The 21,551-nt window shown below is 41.1% G+C and overlaps 1 protein-coding gene across 1 annotated transcript in view; it reads right to left on the bottom strand.

Moving 5' to 3' along the window:
* Positions 1-21,551, bottom strand: part of GALNT17 (polypeptide N-acetylgalactosaminyltransferase 17) — a 233,785-nt gene that overhangs the window by 88,814 nt on the left and 123,420 nt on the right. The window contains exons 3-5 of the mRNA XM_088152409.1: positions 20,564-20,730; positions 13,534-13,708; positions 3,526-3,723 (exon numbers count right to left, since the gene is read on the bottom strand). Coding sequence (XP_088008535.1) covers positions 3,526-3,723; positions 13,534-13,708; positions 20,564-20,730 — 540 coding nt within the window. The remainder of the gene's footprint in view (positions 1-3,525; positions 3,724-13,533; positions 13,709-20,563; positions 20,731-21,551) is intronic.

The following is a 21,551-nucleotide window of genomic DNA, read 5'->3' as shown; positions in this document are numbered from 1 at the left end:
ATAACACATGGCATATTACACCATGTCATCACTTATTTTACAAAAAGAAAGCCAAAATAGAGAAGCCATGTGTGAAAAACTGAGTACACCCTTACTGCTTCCATAGGTATGAAGAGGCTAAGTAGCAGCCAGGTGCTGCTAATCAAATGCCCTTGATCACCAGCCAGTGTGACTCCCTCTATAAAAGCTGAAGTTTTAGGAGTTTGCTGGTCTTGAGCATTGAGGTGTGTGTTAACACAATGCCAAAGAGTAAAGACATCATCCATGATCTTAGAGAAGCAATTGTTGCTGCCCATCAATCTGGAAAGAGTTATAAGGCCATTTCCAAACAATTTAAAGTCCATCATTCTACAGTGAGGAAGATTATTAAACATTCAAGACAGTTGTCAATCTTCCCAGGAGTGGACATCCCAGCAAATTCACCCCAAGGTCAGACCATGCAAAGCTCAGAGAAATTGCAAAAAAATCCAAGTGTTACATCTCAGACTCTACAGGCCTCAGTTAGCATATTAAATGTTAAAGTTCATGACAGTACAATTAGAAAAAGACTGAACAGGTATGGTTTGTTCGGAAGGGTTGCCAGGAGAAAGCCTCTTCTCTCTAAAAAGAACATGGCAGCATGGCTTAGGTTTGCAAAGTTGCATCTGAACAAATCACAAAACTTCTGAAACACTGTCCTTTGGACAGATGAGACCAAAGTGGAGATGTTTGGCCATAATGCAGAGCATGAGGTTTGGCAAAAACCAAACACAGCGTATCAGCACAAACATCTCATACCAACCGTCAAGCACAGTGATGGAGGGATGATGATTTGGGCTTGTTTTGCAGCCACAGGACCTGGGCACCTTGCAGTCATTGAGTCGACCATGAACTCCTCTGTATACCAAAGTATTCTAGAGTCAAATGTGAGGCCATCTGTCCAACAGCTAAAGTTTGGCTGACATTGGGTCATGCAACAGGACAATGATCCCAAGCACACCAGCAAATCTACAACAGAATGGCTGAAAAAGAAAAGAATCAAGGTGTTGCAATGGCCCAGTCAAAGTCCAGACCTCAACCCGATCGAAATGCTGTGGCAGGACCTCAAGAGAGCTGTGCATAAACAAATGCCCGCAAACCTCAAAGAACTGAAGCAATGTTGTAAAGAACAGTGGGTCAAAATTCCTCCACAACGATGTGAGAGACTGAGAAAGTCATACAGAAAACGATGACTTCAAGTTATTGCTGCCAAAGGTGGTTCTACAAGCTATTGAATCATAAGGTGTACTTAGTTTTTCACACATGGCTTCTCCATTTTGGCTTTCTTTTTGTAAAATAAATGATGATGTGGTGTAATATGTCATGTGCTGTTGTTTCTCTGAGGTTGTATTTACCTACTTTTGAGAACTGCTAAGGACCAGATGATCTTTATTATGTCCTGATATGTAAAACCATAGAACTCAAAGAGGGTGTACTTTCTTTTTCACACAACTGTACCTTGCCTGGCTTTTAAAAAGTCACCCTAACATTTAAAATTTAAATTAAAATTTCAAAATACATCATAACACCTGCTGAATCAGTATAAGGGCCTATCTAATCCAGTATCCAGTTTCCCAAGTTCTTCTAGAAGGACCCCAGGCAGGGCATCAGGACAAAAGCACTCCCCTCTTTATGTTCTCCAACATCTTGTATTAGCAGACACAGTGTCTCCAATATTGGAGATAATATATAGTCAGCATGCCCGGTAGCCATCAATGTCTCCATAAATCCGGCCTCCGTAAATCTCTCTTAACTCCCTTGTTAAATCATTCAAGTTGGGGCCATAAACTAAGTAATGAGCTGGCCAAATTTGAGAGTGAAACTCAACTACTCAGCATGATGAAAACCAAAAACAATTGTGAAGTTCTCCACAAGGATCCCTTTAACAAGCAAATGGCTTAAAAAGGCTAGATAATTTGTTACCCATCATTTCAGAAGATAGTGGCTTTGGATTACAAGAAAGGAGATTTAACTCAGCAACAGAATTGTTTAAGGATACAGACGTGTGCAACTGGCATCTTTGACTGCTAGTCGACTCTCCGTGCAAGATCATTAAGCGTGGAATGGATGGCCACCTATCACTGTGTTGCTGTAACGGTGCAACACCTCCATCATCAGAACTAGGAGATCTTTGCGATTTCTTCCAACTCTGTAATTCAGTTGATGATCAAGTTTCATACTGATCATCTCTAAGTCCTTTGCTTTTCTTCCCTGATCAGAACAAGGAAGCTCCTGATTATCCCATTTTCTCTCTTGTTATTTTTATCCCAGTGATCAAGCAAGCTGTTTTCTAACCCCCACCTAAGGTTCACTTTTCAGTGAAGCATTACTGTTTGATTTGATTCCAGGCAATTTGCCCCAGGAGAGAGAGAGAGACTGTCTGTTCCTTCACTCAAAGAAAGCAGACTGTACGGACAGCTAGCAGATGGAATGTGTTTCAAACATTCCAGGCCTGTCTGGGGAATTATTCTTCCATTTGCCACCATGACGATTTAGGCTGAAAACCCAATTCTGCTCTGCAATATTATCTTGTCTCTTTCCAAGCTATGGCTTCGTAGATTTTATTTCATCTCTCTCCCTGCACTTTTCTGACAGCCTGCTTCCATACTGGGTTTCTGATGTAGTTCCAGTGACTTTTCACTGGAGGTCACTTCAGGTCATGTTGGACATTTTTGCCCCCTTTCCCTCCCCCAAAAGCAGTGAACAGGAACCTTTTTTCTACATTTGTGTATAATTCTTATGTTTGTGCTATTTATTTGCAAGGGTAGGTGGAAAGGAAGATTTTGTGGGTGGAAATTAGAGGATGGGGGAAATGAGGTTCCCAACACCAATCTTTAGGGCGAGATGTAGAAAGTTGCTTGAAATTAAAGTCTCCTTCAAATTAAGCTCAACTTCTGGTGGCTTCATGGACAGCCTTTTGAGGTAGAGCAGACTACAAAACCAAAATTATAAATGTTAATGTTACTTTTATTATAAGGTTACAGTAACAGGATCTTGCAAGTCTGAATGTGCCTCCTCCTCCCTCCCAAAATCTACAAAAGAACTAGGGAGTGTCAAGTCTCAAATTAAATTTCTGCCTCAGACTAAACTAAATTTAGCTTGTTTAAAATTAAAATAAGCTGAATAATAATGAAGAGGAGGTGGTGGTTTTGGTGGTTAACGAGGACATGGAAACTGGTTGGAACCAAGGTAGATATCCACCAACACCATGTTGTCTACCCTTTTAAGAAAGGTCATCTAATGAAAGAGATAAGAAAAAATAAAAAGAGAAAAGCTGGTATCTCCTCCAGATGTTTTTCTTTCCAGTCAACATTTCGTAATTCTGCTCACTCAGAGCTTGGTTTAGAAGGAGAAACTTTTAATATGATTAATTGCAATATCTGGCCAAGTTCTAATACTAGCATCGGGTTAAGATGTTGATTTTGTGACATTACATTCCACTCTGAAAAACCAAGAAAGCAAAAGAAAACACCTTGAACACCTAACAACCTGCATTTCAGAACCAACCTGATAGGTAAGGAAGGGTCTCCTGCATCCCACCAATCCTTTGGTGGACTAATGTACATGCACCACAGCTCCCAGCTGTACCCATGGGCTGAATTTTCATAGCGCTGGACCTCAAAGGTATCCTGCTTGATGTTGTCAATTGACGGGAGGATGACTCTTTTCCGGTTCTCCTGGATTCTCGAGAGGACCGGCTCTGCCCTGAAAGGGAAAATCAAGCCATTATTTTTGAAAGATGCTGGCCTATTATATTCCAAGAAACACACAATTGGTTAGATTGGCTTTTCTTCACTTGATACTCTCTGGATATGTTGTGCTTGCTTTTGCCTAAATTCCTAGTGATAAATTGGCAGGCAGAGGAATGCTAGATTCGAACCATATAGCTTGAATGAAGGATGACTATTTGGTATATGCAGTCATTTTATAAGGAATCAACATTCTAGTCCACCTACCCCTGTCCTACATTATTATTATTATAGGTATTATAGGTTTTTCCAGTAGTAATGTATGGCTGAGAGAGCTGGACCATAAAGAAGGCTGAGCGCTGAAGAATTGATGCCTTTGAACTGTGGTGCTGGAGAAGACTCTTGAGAGTCCCCTGGACTGCTAGGAGGTCAAACCAGTCAGTCTTAAAGGAAATCAACCCTGATTGCTCATTGGAAGGATCGATAATGAAGCTCAAGCTCAGATACTTTGGCCACCTAATGCGAAGAGAGATCTCTTTGGAGAAGACCCTGATGCTGGGAAAGATTGAAGGCAAAAGAAGGGGACACCAGAGGATGAGATGGTTAGATGGCATCACTGAAGCAATGAGCATGAAACTGAGCAAACTCAGGGAGGCAGTGAAGGACAGGAAGGCCTGGTGCGATATGGTTCATGGGGTCATGAAGAGTCGGGCACGACTTAACGACTGAACAACAACAATTATAGGGAATACCTCAAGCATGGGGATGGCTAACCCCATAGAGGCCTCCTGTCTTCAGCCTCAGATTTTTCATCTTCTTGGACTCTCCTTCCCCTTTTTTAGTAATGCTTTTAACTGACGTTTTATGTATTTATATATATTTATGTTTTTAATGTTTGTTGTGAGTCGCCCAGAGTTCCCCCTTCGAGGGGAGATGGGCAGGTGAGAAATTTAATAAATAAATAAAATAGATAAATTTGCACTGTCATCCAGATGTGTACACTGAATTTGGCATTTTTATCCACCTATCGAGTCCTTCCCAAGGACCTGAGATAGGCAGATATTGTTGTTTGAGGGTGTTAAAGATATCATCGCAGGATGTAAGTTGTTCCAAGTAAAACTGCCTTTTGTAATTGCTGGTGATTTTGTCAATGCTGATGGTCTTCAGGTGGTGCTCCAGATGTTTTGGGATTGCATCCAAGGTGCCTAAAACTGTTGGCACTATCTTTGATTTCTTTTACCACAGTCATTCTACTTCTATTTGCAGGTCTTTGTATTTTGTGATTTTCTCCAATTCTTTCTCTTCTGCTGTCTCCAGGTATTGCAGTGTCCACGATCCAGACTTTTTTGTCTTTCTTATCAACAGTTGTTAAGTCTGGGGTGTTGTGTGGCAGGTGCTGGTCTGTTTGAATTCTAAAGTCCCAGACCACTTTAGCTTCTTCATTTTCTATTACTTTGTCTGTTTTGTGGTCCCATCAGTTCTTGCTTACAGGCAAATGGTATTTCTTGTAGATATTCCAATGCACCATTGTTGCTACTTTGTCATGCCATTGTTTGTAGTCAGTTTGTTTGTTCATTCATTTATTTCCTACCTTTTCCCTGGAGTTCAAAGGCAGCTTTCATAGATTTTCATTCAATTTATGCTCAGAGCCACAACCCATAACATAGGCTGGATTGAGAGACAGTGACTCACTCAAAGACACCCAGGTTGAGGGTAGACTTGAACCTGGGTCTCCCCATCGTATTCCAGCACTTTAACTATTAGAACACATTGTCTGTCTATTCTGAAGAACAGTATCTCTTCCATGTCTTGAGTAGAAGAGACTAGGAGTTGAATCAGGATCCAGCCCTGTGCTATAACATTAAACTATTGGTTATTTCAATATATTTCCCAAACATACAAAGCAAGAATCTTTAATGGAGATGCTGGGAGCTGAGTCATAGACTTTGTGCATGGAAATCACTGGTCCTTATGGAGGCAAAGTGGACTTAAGGAGCAATAAACTAAACCACTCAAGAAACAACATTTGGATATTTATTCAGTCCTGGCTTACGTTAAGTCAATAAATTCTCTAACAATTGCACCAGCTTAGACAGTATCAAGGAACTTCACCTTAACCATCTCGTGAAAAGAGCACGTGAGGGTGATGCCGTTATCTCAAGGTTATTCAAGTACATATTTACTTATCCCCATTCAAACACAGGAAAGATTTCACACAGGTTGACAACAAAGATTGTGGAAGAGAGGGAGATCAATTGAATCTATCAAGAGGGATTTTAAGCTGCAGTCCTAGGTAGATGCCTGAATGTAAGTTTCCATTAAACTCTGTATGGCTTACCTTGCAGTAGACATGGAAAGAAATTAACTGCATGTTTGCCAATATGTATTCCCACTTCTGATGCAGGTTGAGTAAAACACTGCTTGAATGAGAAATTAGCATTGCAACTAACACCGTTCCAATGTCATGCAGCTTTCCAAATTTGGATGCTTCTCCTGACATTTAAATGCAAACACTAATCATGGTCTTTTTATATTCCCATCAGAATCAAGTGTAATATGAGACCTGGAGTTTCTCTTTGAATCTCTTACATGCCAGCTTCAAAACATGGCAATACAATGCTTAATTTCCCCCTTCCCCTTGGAGGGGGGAATCAACATTTCCCTCAAAAAAAAAAAAAAAAATCACAGCATTGCACAGTCTTATGTCCACCCACTGTGCTCCTCTACCTCTCTCCCCCAAGTTTTAAGTGCTACCTTCTTTGGCTAAAAGCCTGCCTGTGCCTAAACTCACTGCACCTCCATCTTTAATGCTATTAAAACAGCTACAAAATGGGTTCCTGGTACCAACCTGCTTTTTTTTTTTTTTAACAATAGGCAATAGTAAAAAAGCAGAGATAAATGCTTAATACCTCCTCTGTACTTTGGAGAAGCTCTTTCAGACACTTTTTCAGTAAACAGCAGCCTTACCTTCTGCATATATAACACCCAGCTCTGAAGAGTGAGCAACCTGAGAGGGATAAGAACATTTAAGCTTGGCCTATAGATGCCAGTCTTGAAAAGAAGCCTTTGAAATGTATCTTTGGGGTTTATTGTTCAAAAGGAAGCACCAATAACTCCTTGAATTCAATTTGCCCCTCCCCATCTGTTTTGCAGATATACTACGATTTTCCTCCTGGGAGCAATAGCTTCTTCTTCTTGTGGCATAGGATGAAATGTGTATTAGGCTCTCCTGTCACATATATATCAAGTGGAAAGAGGAAGAGAAATGATCTTTTCTGAAAAATAAAATCAAGTTTACCACAAGAGGAGGAGAAGGAAATGGAAGAATCTATTAATTCTAGTCTTTTCATAGACTATAATTTAACACTACTAATATTCTTCAGTAGATAACTCTGGCATATTCAGTTGCTTTTTAGAAGAGTAGTTTAAAATGGTTTTGTTAAAAGTAGTAATTGTTAATTGCTTTCCTCTTACGTTTAGGGTTGGGGAAGATAATGCTTCAGGTGAGATTGGAGAGGGAGGGGGTCATAGGGTTAGAACCAGTTTGCTATCATTGTCATGTTTTTGGATTAGGAGTTACAAGACCCAGGTTCTAGTGCCCCCTTAGCCATGGATGTTCTCTGGTCCCTCCCTCTCAACCCCACAGCCAGTGTGGTGAAGGTATTACACTAGCAATGGAGAGACCCAGATTCAAGTCCCCAGTCAGCCACAGAAGCTTCATGAGTGATTTTGGCCCAGTCCCTCTCTTTCAGGCCAGGCTATTTCACAAGGAAAAGTAAGAGGAGGAAATGCTAGGTACACCATCTTGAATTCCTGAAAGAATGGTAGGATAGAAGTCTAACAGATAAATGACTGGCAAAATTAACTTTAGTTTCGCTTCAAAGAATTGAGAGCTTTCTGCATGACAAAATACAGTGGTACCTCGGTTTACGAACTTAATTCGTTCCGTGACTCTGGTCGCACCCCGAATTGGTCGCAACCCGAAGCAAATTTCCCCATAAGGTTCAATGTAATTACCGTTAATCCGTTCTGGTGTGGAAGACAGGGAGGCGGCTATTGCTTGGAGGGAGAGTCCCCCTCCCTACGACCACGTGTCAGGGGCGGAAAAATGGCCACGGACCACGTGTCAGGGGCGGAAAAATGGCCGTGGACCATGTGTCGGGGCGGAAAATGGCCCCAGACGTGTCAGGGGCGGAAAAATGGCCATGGACCATGTGTCAGGGGCGGAAAATGGCCCCAGACGTGTCAGGGGCGTAAAAATGGCCACGGACCACGTGTCAGGGGCGTAAAAATGGCCCCAGACGTGTCAGGGGCAGAAAAATGGCCGTGGACCATGTGTCAGGGGTGGAAAAATGGCCGTGGACCATGTGTCAGGGGCGGAAAATGGCCCCAGACGTGTCAGGGGTGGAAAAATGGCCGCAGACCACGTGTTAGGGGCAGAAAAATGGCTGCGGACCACGTGTTGGGGCGGAAAATTGGCTGGGGACCGTGTCATGGGAGGGAAAATGGCCGTGGATCTGGTTCATAACCCGAGGCGGAGTTCGCAAACCGAGGTAAATTTTTGCAGCCGGAGCTGGTCGTAGCCCGAAAAGTTCGTTAACAAAGGCATTCGTAACCCGAGGTACCACTGTATAGATGTTGCTACCTCTCCACAGAATTTCTTTCAAATGGCTTTAATAAAAATGAAAAGCATTTGTTACAGTGTCAGGAGAAAGGAAGAGATGCCCACTGGACTGTCTGGAAGCCAATGCAAGTCATTTGCGACTGTTGGTACTTGAATTTGTACCTCCTTGTTGGAACACTGGCAAGATAGTCTTTAGATTACTCATTCATTTATGCCTTCAAGTCAGTCTTTACTGCTGGTGAGGGTCTGGACAATTCCATGCAGTTTTCTTGGGAACATTTTTGCAAGTGGTTGCCAAGTGGTTATCTACTTCCTAGGGTTGAGAGAGATGGTCTGCCATTCACACCCTCCTGCATTCTACAGACTACAGGCAGTCCTTGCTTAATGACCACAATAGGGACTGGAAAATTTGTTGTGAAGTGGGGCAGTCATTAAGCGAGCCATCATGTGACCACACTCAATTTTACGACCTTTTTGTAGCTGCCATTAAGCAAATCACATGGTTCCCCATTGATTTTGCTTGCTGGAAGCCAGCTGGGAAGGTCGCAAATGGTGATCACATGACCCCAAGATGCTGCAACCATTGTCAAGCACTCAGATTGCAGTGATGTGACCGCTGGGCACTGCAACAGTCATAAGTGCAAGGACCAATTGTAAGTAACTTTTTTCAGCACTGTCATAACTTTGGATGGTTGCTAAACAAATGGTCGTTAAGTGAGGACTACCCGTAGTGCCTTTAACCACTATACCAAAACTGACTCTTTACTTATTCATTACTAGGGGTTATAAGTTGCTTCATTCACATCAATTTAAGCAGCTTTCATAATCCAATACTGTGCAATATATAACAAAAGTATAAACACCAAATCAATATGTCAATAAATAGCCTCCTGTAACAGCAGCAGCCTCCTCTCATGGACTAGGAAGAATGTTCTCACATTCTGCCCTTAGTTACCCAAAGAAATAAAGAAGAGAAAAGCTCTTGTAAAGCATCTAAAGCTGATTTGGGGGACAGGGAAGAATGAGCAAGCCATTAAGGGTGGGTGAGCAGACTTGCAGAAAAGATTACACAGTCCTGAGAAAGAGGGAAATATTTCCTACTCCTGGATCCACTCATTGCTTGAGCTTTGCCTGTCTTTAAAAACCCTTGTTATTACTCAGAATACTAGCTATGATTAGGACAGGGAAAGAGATTGGGAGAGAGCAGCTGCCCATCATAGCACTCAAATTGTACCAGATGTGATCCTGAAACTGAACCTCATCCAAACTGTGAACAAAGACAGTAGGATTTCAAGGAATCATGGATCTGAAACTCCCAAGGTTGATCCTCATATACTTATGGTCCTAGGGACTCATGAATCAATGCAGTTTAATGCTGATGTTAGTTTGCCCACCAAGAACTAAAAGAGACACAAATGTCATTCAGGATCCAGGTGAAGGATGCTTCTTTAAGGATTTCTATTCTCCTGGGAGTGCGCATTCTTGGGGATGTAATCTCCTCCTACCACTATCCATATTCTTCACACCACACCTAATGGTATGCTCTTCTAACGTGTTTCTCCATTATCTACAGTCTTTCCAAAACAGGGAAAAATAAATGTTGGGGGTCTGTAGGGACCTTTGGAATGTTGAGTCAAGTGTGGGTATTCTTGCAAAATGGTTGTCATGGCGGTTGTGCCCAGTTATACAACGATATACAAGAAGGCAAACCTATTGTATTATTGTTTGGTGCTCCCTAAAGGCTTAAGCTATCCAATTTCTCCTTAACCCCCTAATCTACACTAACTAGGGTTGTACTCTGCTGGGTGGAGCTGGTTTGCAACTTGGGGACACTCTTGGACTTACTACTCCTGCTTGAAGAGCAAGTAAACAGGAGTTTTGGATTGCTCCATCTTGGGTGCCAACTGTGACCCTTCCTGGAATGGTAGGTAATATTCACTGTCAGTCAGGCCTTACTCACCTCTCTGTTGGCCACTGAAAAGTGCTATATATGGGGCAGCCCTTGAACAGCATTTGGAAGCTACTGAATGGTCCAGAATCCAGCAGCTTAAGGATTCAGGGTTGGGCATCTACAGGATGACCTTCTCCCAGTAACATCTGCATGTCTGGTAAGATGTAGTACAGAGGGCTCTCTGTGTGTCCCCTCAATAACAGGTTGCTATTTTGGGGGGCCCGAGAAGCATGGCTGTTCAGTTGTCCTCCCCACCCCCCACTATTCTATAGAATAGCATCCCACCAATGTTTGGCCTTTTCTGTCCTGTTTTTTTTAGAAAACTGAAGAAAATTTGGTTGTTATAACTATCCCTCTAGAGCAGTGTGTCTCAACCTTAGCAACTTTAAGATATGGGGACTTCAACTCCCAGAATTCTGGGAGTTGAAGTCCACATATCTTAAAGCTGCTAAGGTTGAGACACACTGGTCTAGATAATGGATTGGTTTTAGCATTTTGGTCATGTTTTCCAGTTGATAGGATTATAATGTGTGATGTTGTTTTTAATTTGATTTATATGGTTTGTTTTTAATCCCAGTTACCTATTGGGGAATTGTACACTGCTCAGAGTTGCTGACTGGAGTGGCCTATAAGCCAGGGCAGTGGAATGAAGTAGAGCCGAGCTGAACCAAACCAAACTGAAACCTACAGCATTCCCAGAAATAAGTGGGCCTCAACATTTTCACCCTACCCATTCTGTGGGGGCTGCATTTCTTACCCCATTCCACATGCTTCATTATAAAACTGCTGCAAAAGAAAAAGGAAATCTGACTTTGTTCTGATCAATATGCAACATTTTCTAGGTCAGGCCGAGCGACTGTGGCTTCAAACACCATTACTGTTGCTTCCATTTCAGTTGCTACTTCCTTCTTATGCAATATTCCAGTCAACTTCACACTCTTCCTCTAACAGCTCCTCTGAAAATGTTTGGATTCTCTGCTCTTGCATTAAATCTGATTTTACACATTTTATGACTTGTCATAGTGAAATAATCTAAAATAGCTGGGAAGCTTATGATGCGCTTTAGATGAACGCTTAGGAGGGAGATGAAGTCCTTCTATTCAGAATCCTGGACTGCTTTGTCAATGTCATTTTTCTGTCATCCTTAAACCCTCCTGTTTGATTTATGGTTAGGCCACTTTTTAGGAAGTGGCATTTGCAGTGCTCAAAATACGGAAGCTGTGATGTCTAGCTTCAAAAGTGCAATATTTCCCATACAAAAATCACATGATGGTCCTGCGTTGCTCTGTATATCAAGTACCTGATTGCTTTGTCTCAGAATCTTCGAGTTCTTTGATGCTTTATTTTCTGATTCTTTGAAATGAATAAATGCAAATTTACTCTCAGACCATAAGCAGAATTCTGCTGGTATACTGTGCCCCAAACTCTGCGAGGCCTAATGAGTTACAGAATAATCCAAAGTTGTAGACCTTCAAGCAAGGGAGGGAGCAGAGAGCATGGGACATGTTTTTTTCATAGAGGTTTCCCATATATATTCCCACATGGACTTGGGGGTGGAAGCCCACTGCCATTAATATTTCTCTTGATGGGAACCTTTTATGAGCTGTATGGGACTGGGCGCAGCTTTGAATCTGCTGGATGCAAAGTTCTTTTGTTCCCAACGAAGTTCCTAGCAAATGTACCAATCTAGTTAATATCTCCCACTGAAACCAAACTTTAATTATTTTCTTGCTTTCTTTTCTCTTTTTAATGCCATATAAGAAATCATGGTGACTCTAGTTCATCTTTCAAAGAGACTCCCCCCTTTTAATCTTGGGACTGGTTTAAATTTTCCATCATCCGCCAGAAATTACTTTCTTTTACAGAAAGAGAAAGAGGACATGAGCTGTGAAAAAAGATCTTGAACTATAAGACTACAATAGCTGGGTTCATCCAACATACTTATTGTAAATTCAGATTAACAACACCACCACCAGCAAAAATGTTGTGTTCACATAGCATACTCACTCACTCACTCACTCACTCACTCACTCACTCACTCACTCACTCACTGATTCATTCATTTTATATGGCTACATACCTGTCAAGCAACTCTGGGCAGTTAACAAAAGTTGGAAACATCAAATTTAAAAAAATGATAAACATAATAAAAGACAATAAAATAAAACATAATGTGCCAGGGACAAAACACCTCCTATAATTCCAACAGACCCATAGAACATTGTTGTCCAGCATCTGGAGGAAGAACCAGGTCTTTAAGGCCTCGATGAAGGCCAGCAGGATTGAAGCAAGATGTATTTTGGAGCAAGCACTATTTGCTATGCCTAAATATACCTTGACTGACTGATGGTTTACATAACACATGAGGATAATGTTGGGTTCTCACAACACCCTGAACCAAAAATGATCCAGCCCCATTTTAGCCCAGCCTACCTTGTGTGAAAGCCTAACTAGGTATAAATGTTGATTCCAAAGCTGATAAAGATTCAGACGGTCATTATGTAAACTGCTAGCCTCCAGTTTCTTGTTATTAGACCCACCTCCTTACTGGATCATAGGAAGGCTGGTAGAAAGAAAATAAAAAAATTCTCTACCCTAATATGTGGACAGATATGATTAGTACCACTACTGTTATCTTTCTGTCACCCTTGTAACAAAGTAATATTATTAGGGTCATATTTCAGAAATGGAGATTATGGTTGAGAGAGCACTTGGTACCTCTTCATTTCATGAAAGAGATGAGATTTAAACCATGAATTTTTAGATTCATAGTCAAAAGCTTTCAGCTGCTATACTATATCCATATCTGAATTTTTTTTTTTTCATTTCATGATAAAGGCTTCAATTAGGGCTATTCACCAACAAACTGTTCATATCACTTGGAGCTTGGCAACCTAGAAAGCTGAATGTGTTTGCATGTATAGAGGGACAGCATTGTGCAATATTTCTCATTCCTTGCATTGAAAAGTCTTATTAATAGAGAAGGGAAGGCATAAATACAAGTAAATGGAAACACACTCCACAACAATAACCTTCTGTCAAGATACAGAGATTGTCTTGTCACATTTGAAATGTAGTCAGATTGATGTCTGCAATTTTGTTTCCTTTTCTTCCCCTTCGGTTTAATAAAGAGAATCGTAAAACAGATAAGGCACTTCTGCGAAACCAAAAACAGACAAGCTGAATGCAAGATGAGTAGAAATGAGCTAACGCTGAAGAATTAAGACAGCATATCTTATATGATCACCTACCAGCCTGCGGTGAACTCCACATGTGCATCAAAGAAGCCCGTGATCTGCCCTGTTGCTACTTTCCAGCCTTCAATGCGAGCTCGGATCAGGCCTTCTCTCTTCTGGTTGCGGACTACCTTCACCAGGCCCGGATATCGCTTGTTGACATACTCTTCCAGTGGTCCTTTCAGTTCTTCTAGAAGGAGAAGCCAAAACAACTGACCAGATACAAGAGGACTTGGGTGCCTAGTTCACAGGAGGTAACCAAAGAACCTCTCTATCATCTTTTTTTGAAGTTCTCTAAATCTGCTGTGATCCCAACTATTAAAAATCTGTAGGAGGACGCGGTGGCGCAGCGGCTTAATGATGCTGAAAGTTGCCGGCCAGAAATGGTCGACACTTCAGCGGTTCGAGCCCAGCTTTCGCGCAGCAGAGTGAGCTCCTGTTTCCTCCCCAGCTCCTGTCAACCCAACAGATCGAAAACTTATGTGAGTAGATAAATGGGTACTCTCACTCCAGTGGGAGGAAAAATGCTGGCAGTGCCTTGCAAAAGGAGTCGGGAGCAGTTGCCAGTAGCGTGGAACCTGCGCATGCCCGAAAAAGGCGTGAAGCAACGGAAACCCCGCCTCCTGCACTCGCCAGCTGGGCTCTGCTCTAGGAAGGAGGCACTGGCAAACCACTTCTGAAAACACCTTGCCTTGAAAACTGCAAGGACTCATCCAAGCAGTCACCGTAAAGTCAGTAACGACTGATTGCGGATTAAAAAAAAAAAAAAAAGAGGATAGCCTCCCATCATTTTGAGAAAAGAAACAAAGGAATCTGTTAGCATATCCTGAAAGAGGCAGAAATCCTCAAGAAAATCCACTCTCAAAAGGCGTGGTCCTGCCTTTTTTTGTATCTTTGTCCTACCCTCTGACTCTCTGCCCTAAAAAATTACGAAGTGCGGTTCCTAGCTACCAAAAAATGCATCTGACACTTGGATATTGTCTCAGTTGATCAACTGAGTTACAATGGCAAATAGCTTATGATCAGGATTTGCTCAAGCACAGATGGATGACCACTTCGGTAGAATCTGGGGCACCCCTTGAGGGGATGGGACCAAAATGTTCAGACCTTTTTTTGTTTCTTTATTTGGGGATTTTGGAGTTGGGTGAAAGGAGTTAAATAGAGTCTTAAGACTTGCAGAACTCCCTAGACTTTGTAGAGGGGTCTCTATGGTGAGGTATTGAATCTTAGGAAAGATAAGTTTAGTTAACTGCACATTTCCCATGATATGCAGGGCCAGGGGGAATTAGCTTAACTTTGTACAAGATTAGGTCTGTTTAGACTAGACTGAGAAACTCCTACTGCCAGCTGGTGGTCATCTGGATTTTTGCAGTCCAGATCTGGTAGCCCTCATTTAGGGCTAAATCTAATCCCTCAGGATAGTTGACTGGATCAATTAATTGGGTTATTTTCCTTTTTAGAGTTACAGGAAAATGCTACCCCTTATTTGCTTATACACAATTAAACATGTATGGGAGTGCAACCATATAGCAGTTAACTAAGTGGCCAGCTGCAAATGAAACAACTGTCTGGATGGAGGTTGGGAGAACAGTGAGTGAGAGAGTGGTCTGAGATCACTGCTCCACCCAATCTATTGTCCAATGGTAGGGCCAGATCTATCTAATGGCAGGGCAGTTTCTGCTCTGGGCAAGTTGACTACTGATTTATGTTTATGTGGTAAGAAAGAACCAAACCAAACCTAGGTGTTTCCATACAAAGTGCTGCAAGCCAGATGATCACCCATTTTTTAAAAAATTGCACATTGATGCAATACTTCCATGTTCTATCTGCCCAGCTCTCCTCCTGTTTCTATGATGCAAAGGTCTCAGGATGCTGACAGCAATGCCCAGAAACGATTGTCTGGTGATTTAGACATCACATCAAATCCTATCTAGAGCAGAAAGTTCAATTTATGATTTCTAGTTCTGGTTAGTTGCCCAGTGACACGCTCTGCTGACCTTGGACATACCATAGTTTGGAACAACAATTTGCTGTATTGAATTGTATTGCTGTATTGCTGTAATAGCTGTATTGAAATTTCTGAATTGAAATGTCATCTTCTTACAGGATTTGGATATTAATTCAGAAACATTTTAAGGCAATGAGGTAGAATACAGATAGAAACTTAGAATACTTGAATGGAAAATAACACAATGCTTGACCAAGAAGCTAGAAATTGATAACCCTATTTAACCCTAAGTCAAGAGGATTTAACCTATACTTATATTGGATAAGTTGAAATTAATATATGAGCTATTATGATATCTACAAAATATAAGGACATTCCACTGCACTCCACACTACTGTGGAATGTACAAAACATGTTTTTTCTTGAACCTGGGAAAAGTGTCAATGTGTTCCAAGGTGAAGGATTAGACAAGTTGACCACAACCAACTCACCAATTATCAGCATCACAGCAAAGCGATTCATTGTGGCTACAATTGCCACATGGACAGAAGCATGGTTTCATTCAATAACTTGGAAAGACGTTAGTTTGAGAGAGGCTATAAATCAAAGGAAGTTTTTGTTCAAGGAATCCTATTCTTTTCATTCTGTTGGCATTTTGTACATGTTAGATACTGCTTCTCATTTTTGTCTTCCTGAAGCAGCTAGCGTTTTCATGGAGACAGAGAAGAAGGAGAAGGGGCAAAGAAAATAACCTTTTTGTTTGACATTAAATATCTGGGCTATAGGATTCCCCAGCCATTTGCAATCATTGCCCAAAAGAGAAAAGAAAATCCTTAAATGTCCAGATGTAAAATATGGGAGAAATCACCATAGAATTACTGACATTTAGATTCACATCATGGCAGACAGCCAGCTGCTATAAAGACTGTTCTAAAAAATGAAATAAAAATTAGAAATGAGATTATTGGAGAAAGGCCATTAGAGAGACTTTTTTAATGACTCTGGTTCCATTGTCATGCCTGGTAAAGTTAATTTCAGCCCAGATTTATGTTCTACTCCTTCAACTTTCTTAGAATTCTAGGCTCAAGGTCAAAAGTTTCTCCAAGTTAAAAGGATTGGGTGGAAAACACCCCTGCTGAAGAAGGAAGAAAACTCTTTCAGTTTAACAACTTAGTTCCCACAGTGCACTATATCATGGTTTGCTCAACCATGGTTTGATGAACAGACACAATAAAGACTCCCTCGAATCAAGCTCAACTCCTGGGAGGTATGTGGACCAGTCCATGTAGTTTTCTTGGCAACAGTATGGAAGTGGTTTGGCATCGCCATCATCCAAGATTCCTTTTGGATTCCTAGTCTAGTCTACACCCCGGGGATTTCCTAATGGCCTTCCATCCAAGGTCCAACTGGATCTAGCCCTGCTTAGCTTCTGAGCCCAGTCGAGTTGGCCAAATGCTGCTACTTGATGAGACATAAAAAACAATCTACTTAATGCCCCTTTCCAGTCCCACTCTGTCCAAACAGGAGGGAAAAAATTGATCTGGGTTTCAGCTCTTCAGAAAATGTACAAGCACATCCTTTGTGCCATTTCATTAAAATTCAATTAAATTTCAGTAAAGTGGAGAAGTGGGGTAGGAAAAGAATCTTATTATAGTCATTTTATAAGAACCGTCACCAATAAAAGAAATCTTAGTCGGGTATATCAGATGAGTTTAATTATTTTGTTAAACCTTCCCACATTTAGAAAGGAATGAAATGATAAATATGTAGTAGTCTCCTTCAGAGTTTAGCTGGAATTCTAGGCATTAAAAAGGGAAACTTCTTTGAAATGCTGAGAGCTTGTCTCTTCGATTCATCAGCCAGGATCTACAAGCCAGCAGTAGATCAGATTTAGAGCTGCCTGAGCAGCTCTGAGACAGGTGTTGCTAGGAGCACCTTGGGCTTTTTAATGGTTAAATTGGAAACAAGCATTTTGCTCCCTTGTTCATTTTCTTAAAAAGCCAGCTCAATCGCCCAGGGCTTCTGGGGGAAAATATGACCACAAGCCCAACTTTAGCCATAAATATATTTCTTTTACTGTGGATTCCTCTGGGAGTGAAAATCCCAAAGCCACTTCTAGAGGAATTAATGGGTGGTTCTTTTAAATCTCTCAGATTCAATGAAATAGAGTTTCATCCCAAAGGATTTCACTATCTCCCAGTGGGTGTAGGCAACCTGAACTCCCTTTTGGGGTGGCGGGGAGGGGAGGATCCTGGAGCCCTTACTAGCACCAGTGTCTAAAATCAATGCCAAGGTTTTTAACCCTTTCCTCACCCCAGGAAAAAGAGAACCACAGTAGATGGCCTAAAAAAGGTTTACCAAAAAAGATCAGGACCTTATACTGGTGCAGGCTTTCATAGATGGTATCTGTTGTGCAGTGTTGGGATTCAGGGTTTAGTGAAGCCATGGTCTAGACAACTTGTTTTGCTGGCAACTGTGGCTGGCATCTTCAGAGGCAAGGTGTAGCAGATCACCTTGCCTCTGAAGATGCCAGCCACAGTTGCTGGCAAAATGTCAGGAAATCTGTTGTCTGGACCATGATCATAAACCCTGAAGCCCAACACTGCCTGAAACAGGGCCTTGTCTGCTTAGCATAGTCACATAGTCAATTCTTTTCTCCCTCCAAACTATTAAGTATTAAGTATGACCTATCACAAAGATGTCCACTCCTGGGTTGGGAACAGTGATTCTGGCACTTAGTTTAAACCAATAGATGAGAAAAATGGACATTTGGACAGCTTATCCCTCCAGAAATCTTTTTGGCCTTTTCTCTATTTAGAAGTACTGTGGACTCAGGCTCTCACAGTTATCATTTCATCAAACATGCCATTCTCACCACCCTTCCTCTCTCCCTTTCGTCCCCATTCCCATCCCCACTTTGGCTAGTAAATATGCTTGCAAGAGCCATATGCTTTGGACATAAGCAGCAAAACAGGCTTAGATGGCAAGAAAATGTAGAACCAAGGGCCAGTAGACCTTTTTGGGTCAGACTGAGAAAATGTCAAGTAAAAAGACTGAATAGCTATGGCTTCTGCTCTGTATGTCTATTCTTCAGAGTACGTATCAAGTCAATATCAAGGGGCAAGATCTATTGTCATCATATCCAGGTATGTACACACCACACACGTGCACATACTGAAGTAGAAAGAAAAGGTATCATACACAGGCAGACAAGGAAACCACAACGCTTCCAAATCAAAGCAGCTGAATATGATGTATTTTTTACACTTAACAAAAATTAATTTTGACAGAGTTAAGTGTGCACCTTTTTAATGAAGTCTCTTTTGAGATACTTCAAAGAGGCAGAGGCTTAAAACTTGGTTGACCTTGAAAATGCTAAGCAAGATCAAACCTGACTTCTGTTGGGACGGAAGACTATCAGCAAATCTCAGAGCTGTAGACTAGGCTGGAAAGTTGTTGTTTTTTTTTAAAAAAAAAAACCTCTCAGAAGGCAACAGCAAAGCTCTTCCATGGCTGCCAATAAAATGACACAGGTGTGTCCATGAAGTCATCAGGAATCATCTTAACCCAGTGTTGTCCAAACTTGGCCACTTTAAGATGAGTGGACTTCAACTCCCAGAATTCCCCAGCCAGCATGGCTGGCTGGGGAATTCTGGGAATTGAAGTCCACTCATCTGAAAGTGGCCAAGTTTGGACAACACTGATCTTAACCAGACAACATCTCAACCTTCAGCTCTCATAAAGCTGTTGCTTGTTTTCTTATTGGTTTGTTATAAACAATCCCAGTAATGTTTGACAGACCAGGCATTTAGGATAGGCTGAAGCAGTGGTGTGCTGATAAATATTTAACAGCTAGATTTGCCACCTCTATTGCTGCTGCTGTGTTGCAGTGCTAGCTGCCAAACAGCTGATCATGTGCTAGGCATTGGGTTCAACTCTGTTTTCAACTGGGTCACAAAATTCCCAAAAATTTAACAGTCAGCTCACACCAGCTGACTCTAGCACCACTGGGCTGAAGACTCCAGTGACTTCCAAAATATGATTTGCCTTCATTAAGAAACAAGGAGAACATGCACAGTTGTAAAGACCAGAGCAAAAGAAATGTAGTGGCTACCTATCAAATAAGAAGTAGCATTGACTGTTACCTTATCAAAGTTGAGTCTCTTTCATTCAAGCTTTTCTGAGCATTAAATGACTGAAAACTCTCCTTTAGTTTAGCATGAATAGAACAAGAACGAGAAAATTAAAAGAAACCACGTGAAGCATAGACCCTTGCCTGATTCCTTTTGCTTCCTAGCAAAAAAAAAAAAAAAAAAAAACTAGGCTGATGTGAAGCTTTGATTCAAAGGTTTAATTTGAAGGCAATTTAATGAAATTGTCCTTTCAAATGGAATCTTCATCTGAAATGGTTTAATTGATTCAATGCATTGAGTAAAGCCAGTTGCCAAGAAATCAAGAAGTGTTTGCACTGAATTGAGTTTTTTAATAGAATCAGTTTAAAGAGTTCAAAGCAAAGACTCAGATTACTATAAAGACAGGGTATCACACCTTATAATTCAAGTAAGGACAAGAATTTTGCAAAAATGTTCTTTGGTTGTTGTTGTTGGTGGTACATATTTCCCCATCAAATTGAACAAGAATGGTAAAAGCAAGAAATGCAAGAAATGTTGGGCACTCACTCATCTAGAGAAGACCTATTGAGAACCCTTTCTCCTTGAGAAGTACATGGGGATAGACTAGATGACAGACTTTCTCTGTGGGGTACCCCCCACATCATGAAACACACTTACCCCAGAGATATAAATAGTCCCAACCCTTTGTGCATTCCATGAGCAAGTAAAATCAGTGTAATTCCACCATGCTTTTGGTATTAGTTGATTGTGCGCATCTAACATAAGAAGTTTGATTGCAATGTTGCTTTAAGTTTTTGCTTTTTTTTTTTTCAATGTCTGTAATTTGTGTTTTGTTCTTCCCTACCCAGAGTCTGTCAGGACTCCAGCAGGCTACAAATATTGTTCAAATAAAAAAATAGTGATTGTTTACCCAAGTGTCCTGCCTGCTTTATCTTCCCCTGCCCCTAAAAATTGAGCTTCATACCTTCATCGCTGTTGTCATCTACAAGGATGATCTCCTTCAAAAGGTGAGCTGGAGTGTGATTTACTGCACTGTGCACCGAACGCAGGATGACTGAAAGTGCCTCGTTGACAAAGATAAAAATAATAGAAAGCTGTGGGAGATCCTTTGCATATTTAAGCTCTTTACACCTGGAGAGAGAGAGAGAGAAAAAGAAAAAGAAAAAGGCTAGCCAAAAAATTAAATGGCTTATACAAAAACCACAGAAATATGAGCCGTGGTAACAATACCTACCTCACCTGAAAAGGAGGAGGAGAAGGAGGTTGAATTGGGATAGCCTATATATTATGATGGTATCTATAGCTATCCTAGATCCTTAGGAAGGATTTGATCATCAAAAGTATCAATAGTAGACAAAGTGTAAATAACACTAGTATTAATAGAACAAAGAAATTCCAGGCCTGAAATTTGCATATGCTAATATACAAGTATGTGTTTAGATTTGGAAATACTAGTTACTACCAAAAAAAAACATAAAACTTTTCACTATAGTTGGATTTTACTTCAAAGTCTCCTAAGCTAATGTATCCAACGGTGGAGAGTGAACTTCAAGACCATCATCCTCCCATCTTATGTATCCTTGTCTCTGAACCAGACCTGGACTGGACAGGCCTACAGAGAGAGGACCACGTCTTCACATAGAGACAGCTCAGTGTGCAGCTGGTGAAGAAAATGTAAATTCCATGTATGGAATCACCAGGAAGGGAAAGAAAGTAGAATTCTCACTATAATTATGCTCTTATACGTAACAGTAATGAGACCACACTAGCATTCTGGTCCATGCACCTTCACAAAGATATTATAGAGCAGTGTTTCTCAACCTTAGCAACTCTAAGATGTGTGGACTTCAACTCTCAGACTTCCCCAGCCAGCCATGGGAGTTGAAGTCCACTCACCTTAAAGTTGCCAAGGTTGAGAAACACTGATTTACATGCTGAAAGGGGAACACACT

Source organism: Python bivittatus, unplaced genomic scaffold, assembly GCF_059951505.1.
Source record: "Python bivittatus isolate LINGU-HERP-01145 unplaced genomic scaffold, Pbiv_v1 ctg000690_np1212, whole genome shotgun sequence".
NCBI lineage: Eukaryota > Metazoa > Chordata > Lepidosauria > Squamata > Pythonidae > Python > Python bivittatus.
This window is presented reverse-complemented; position numbering and strand designations above follow the sequence as displayed.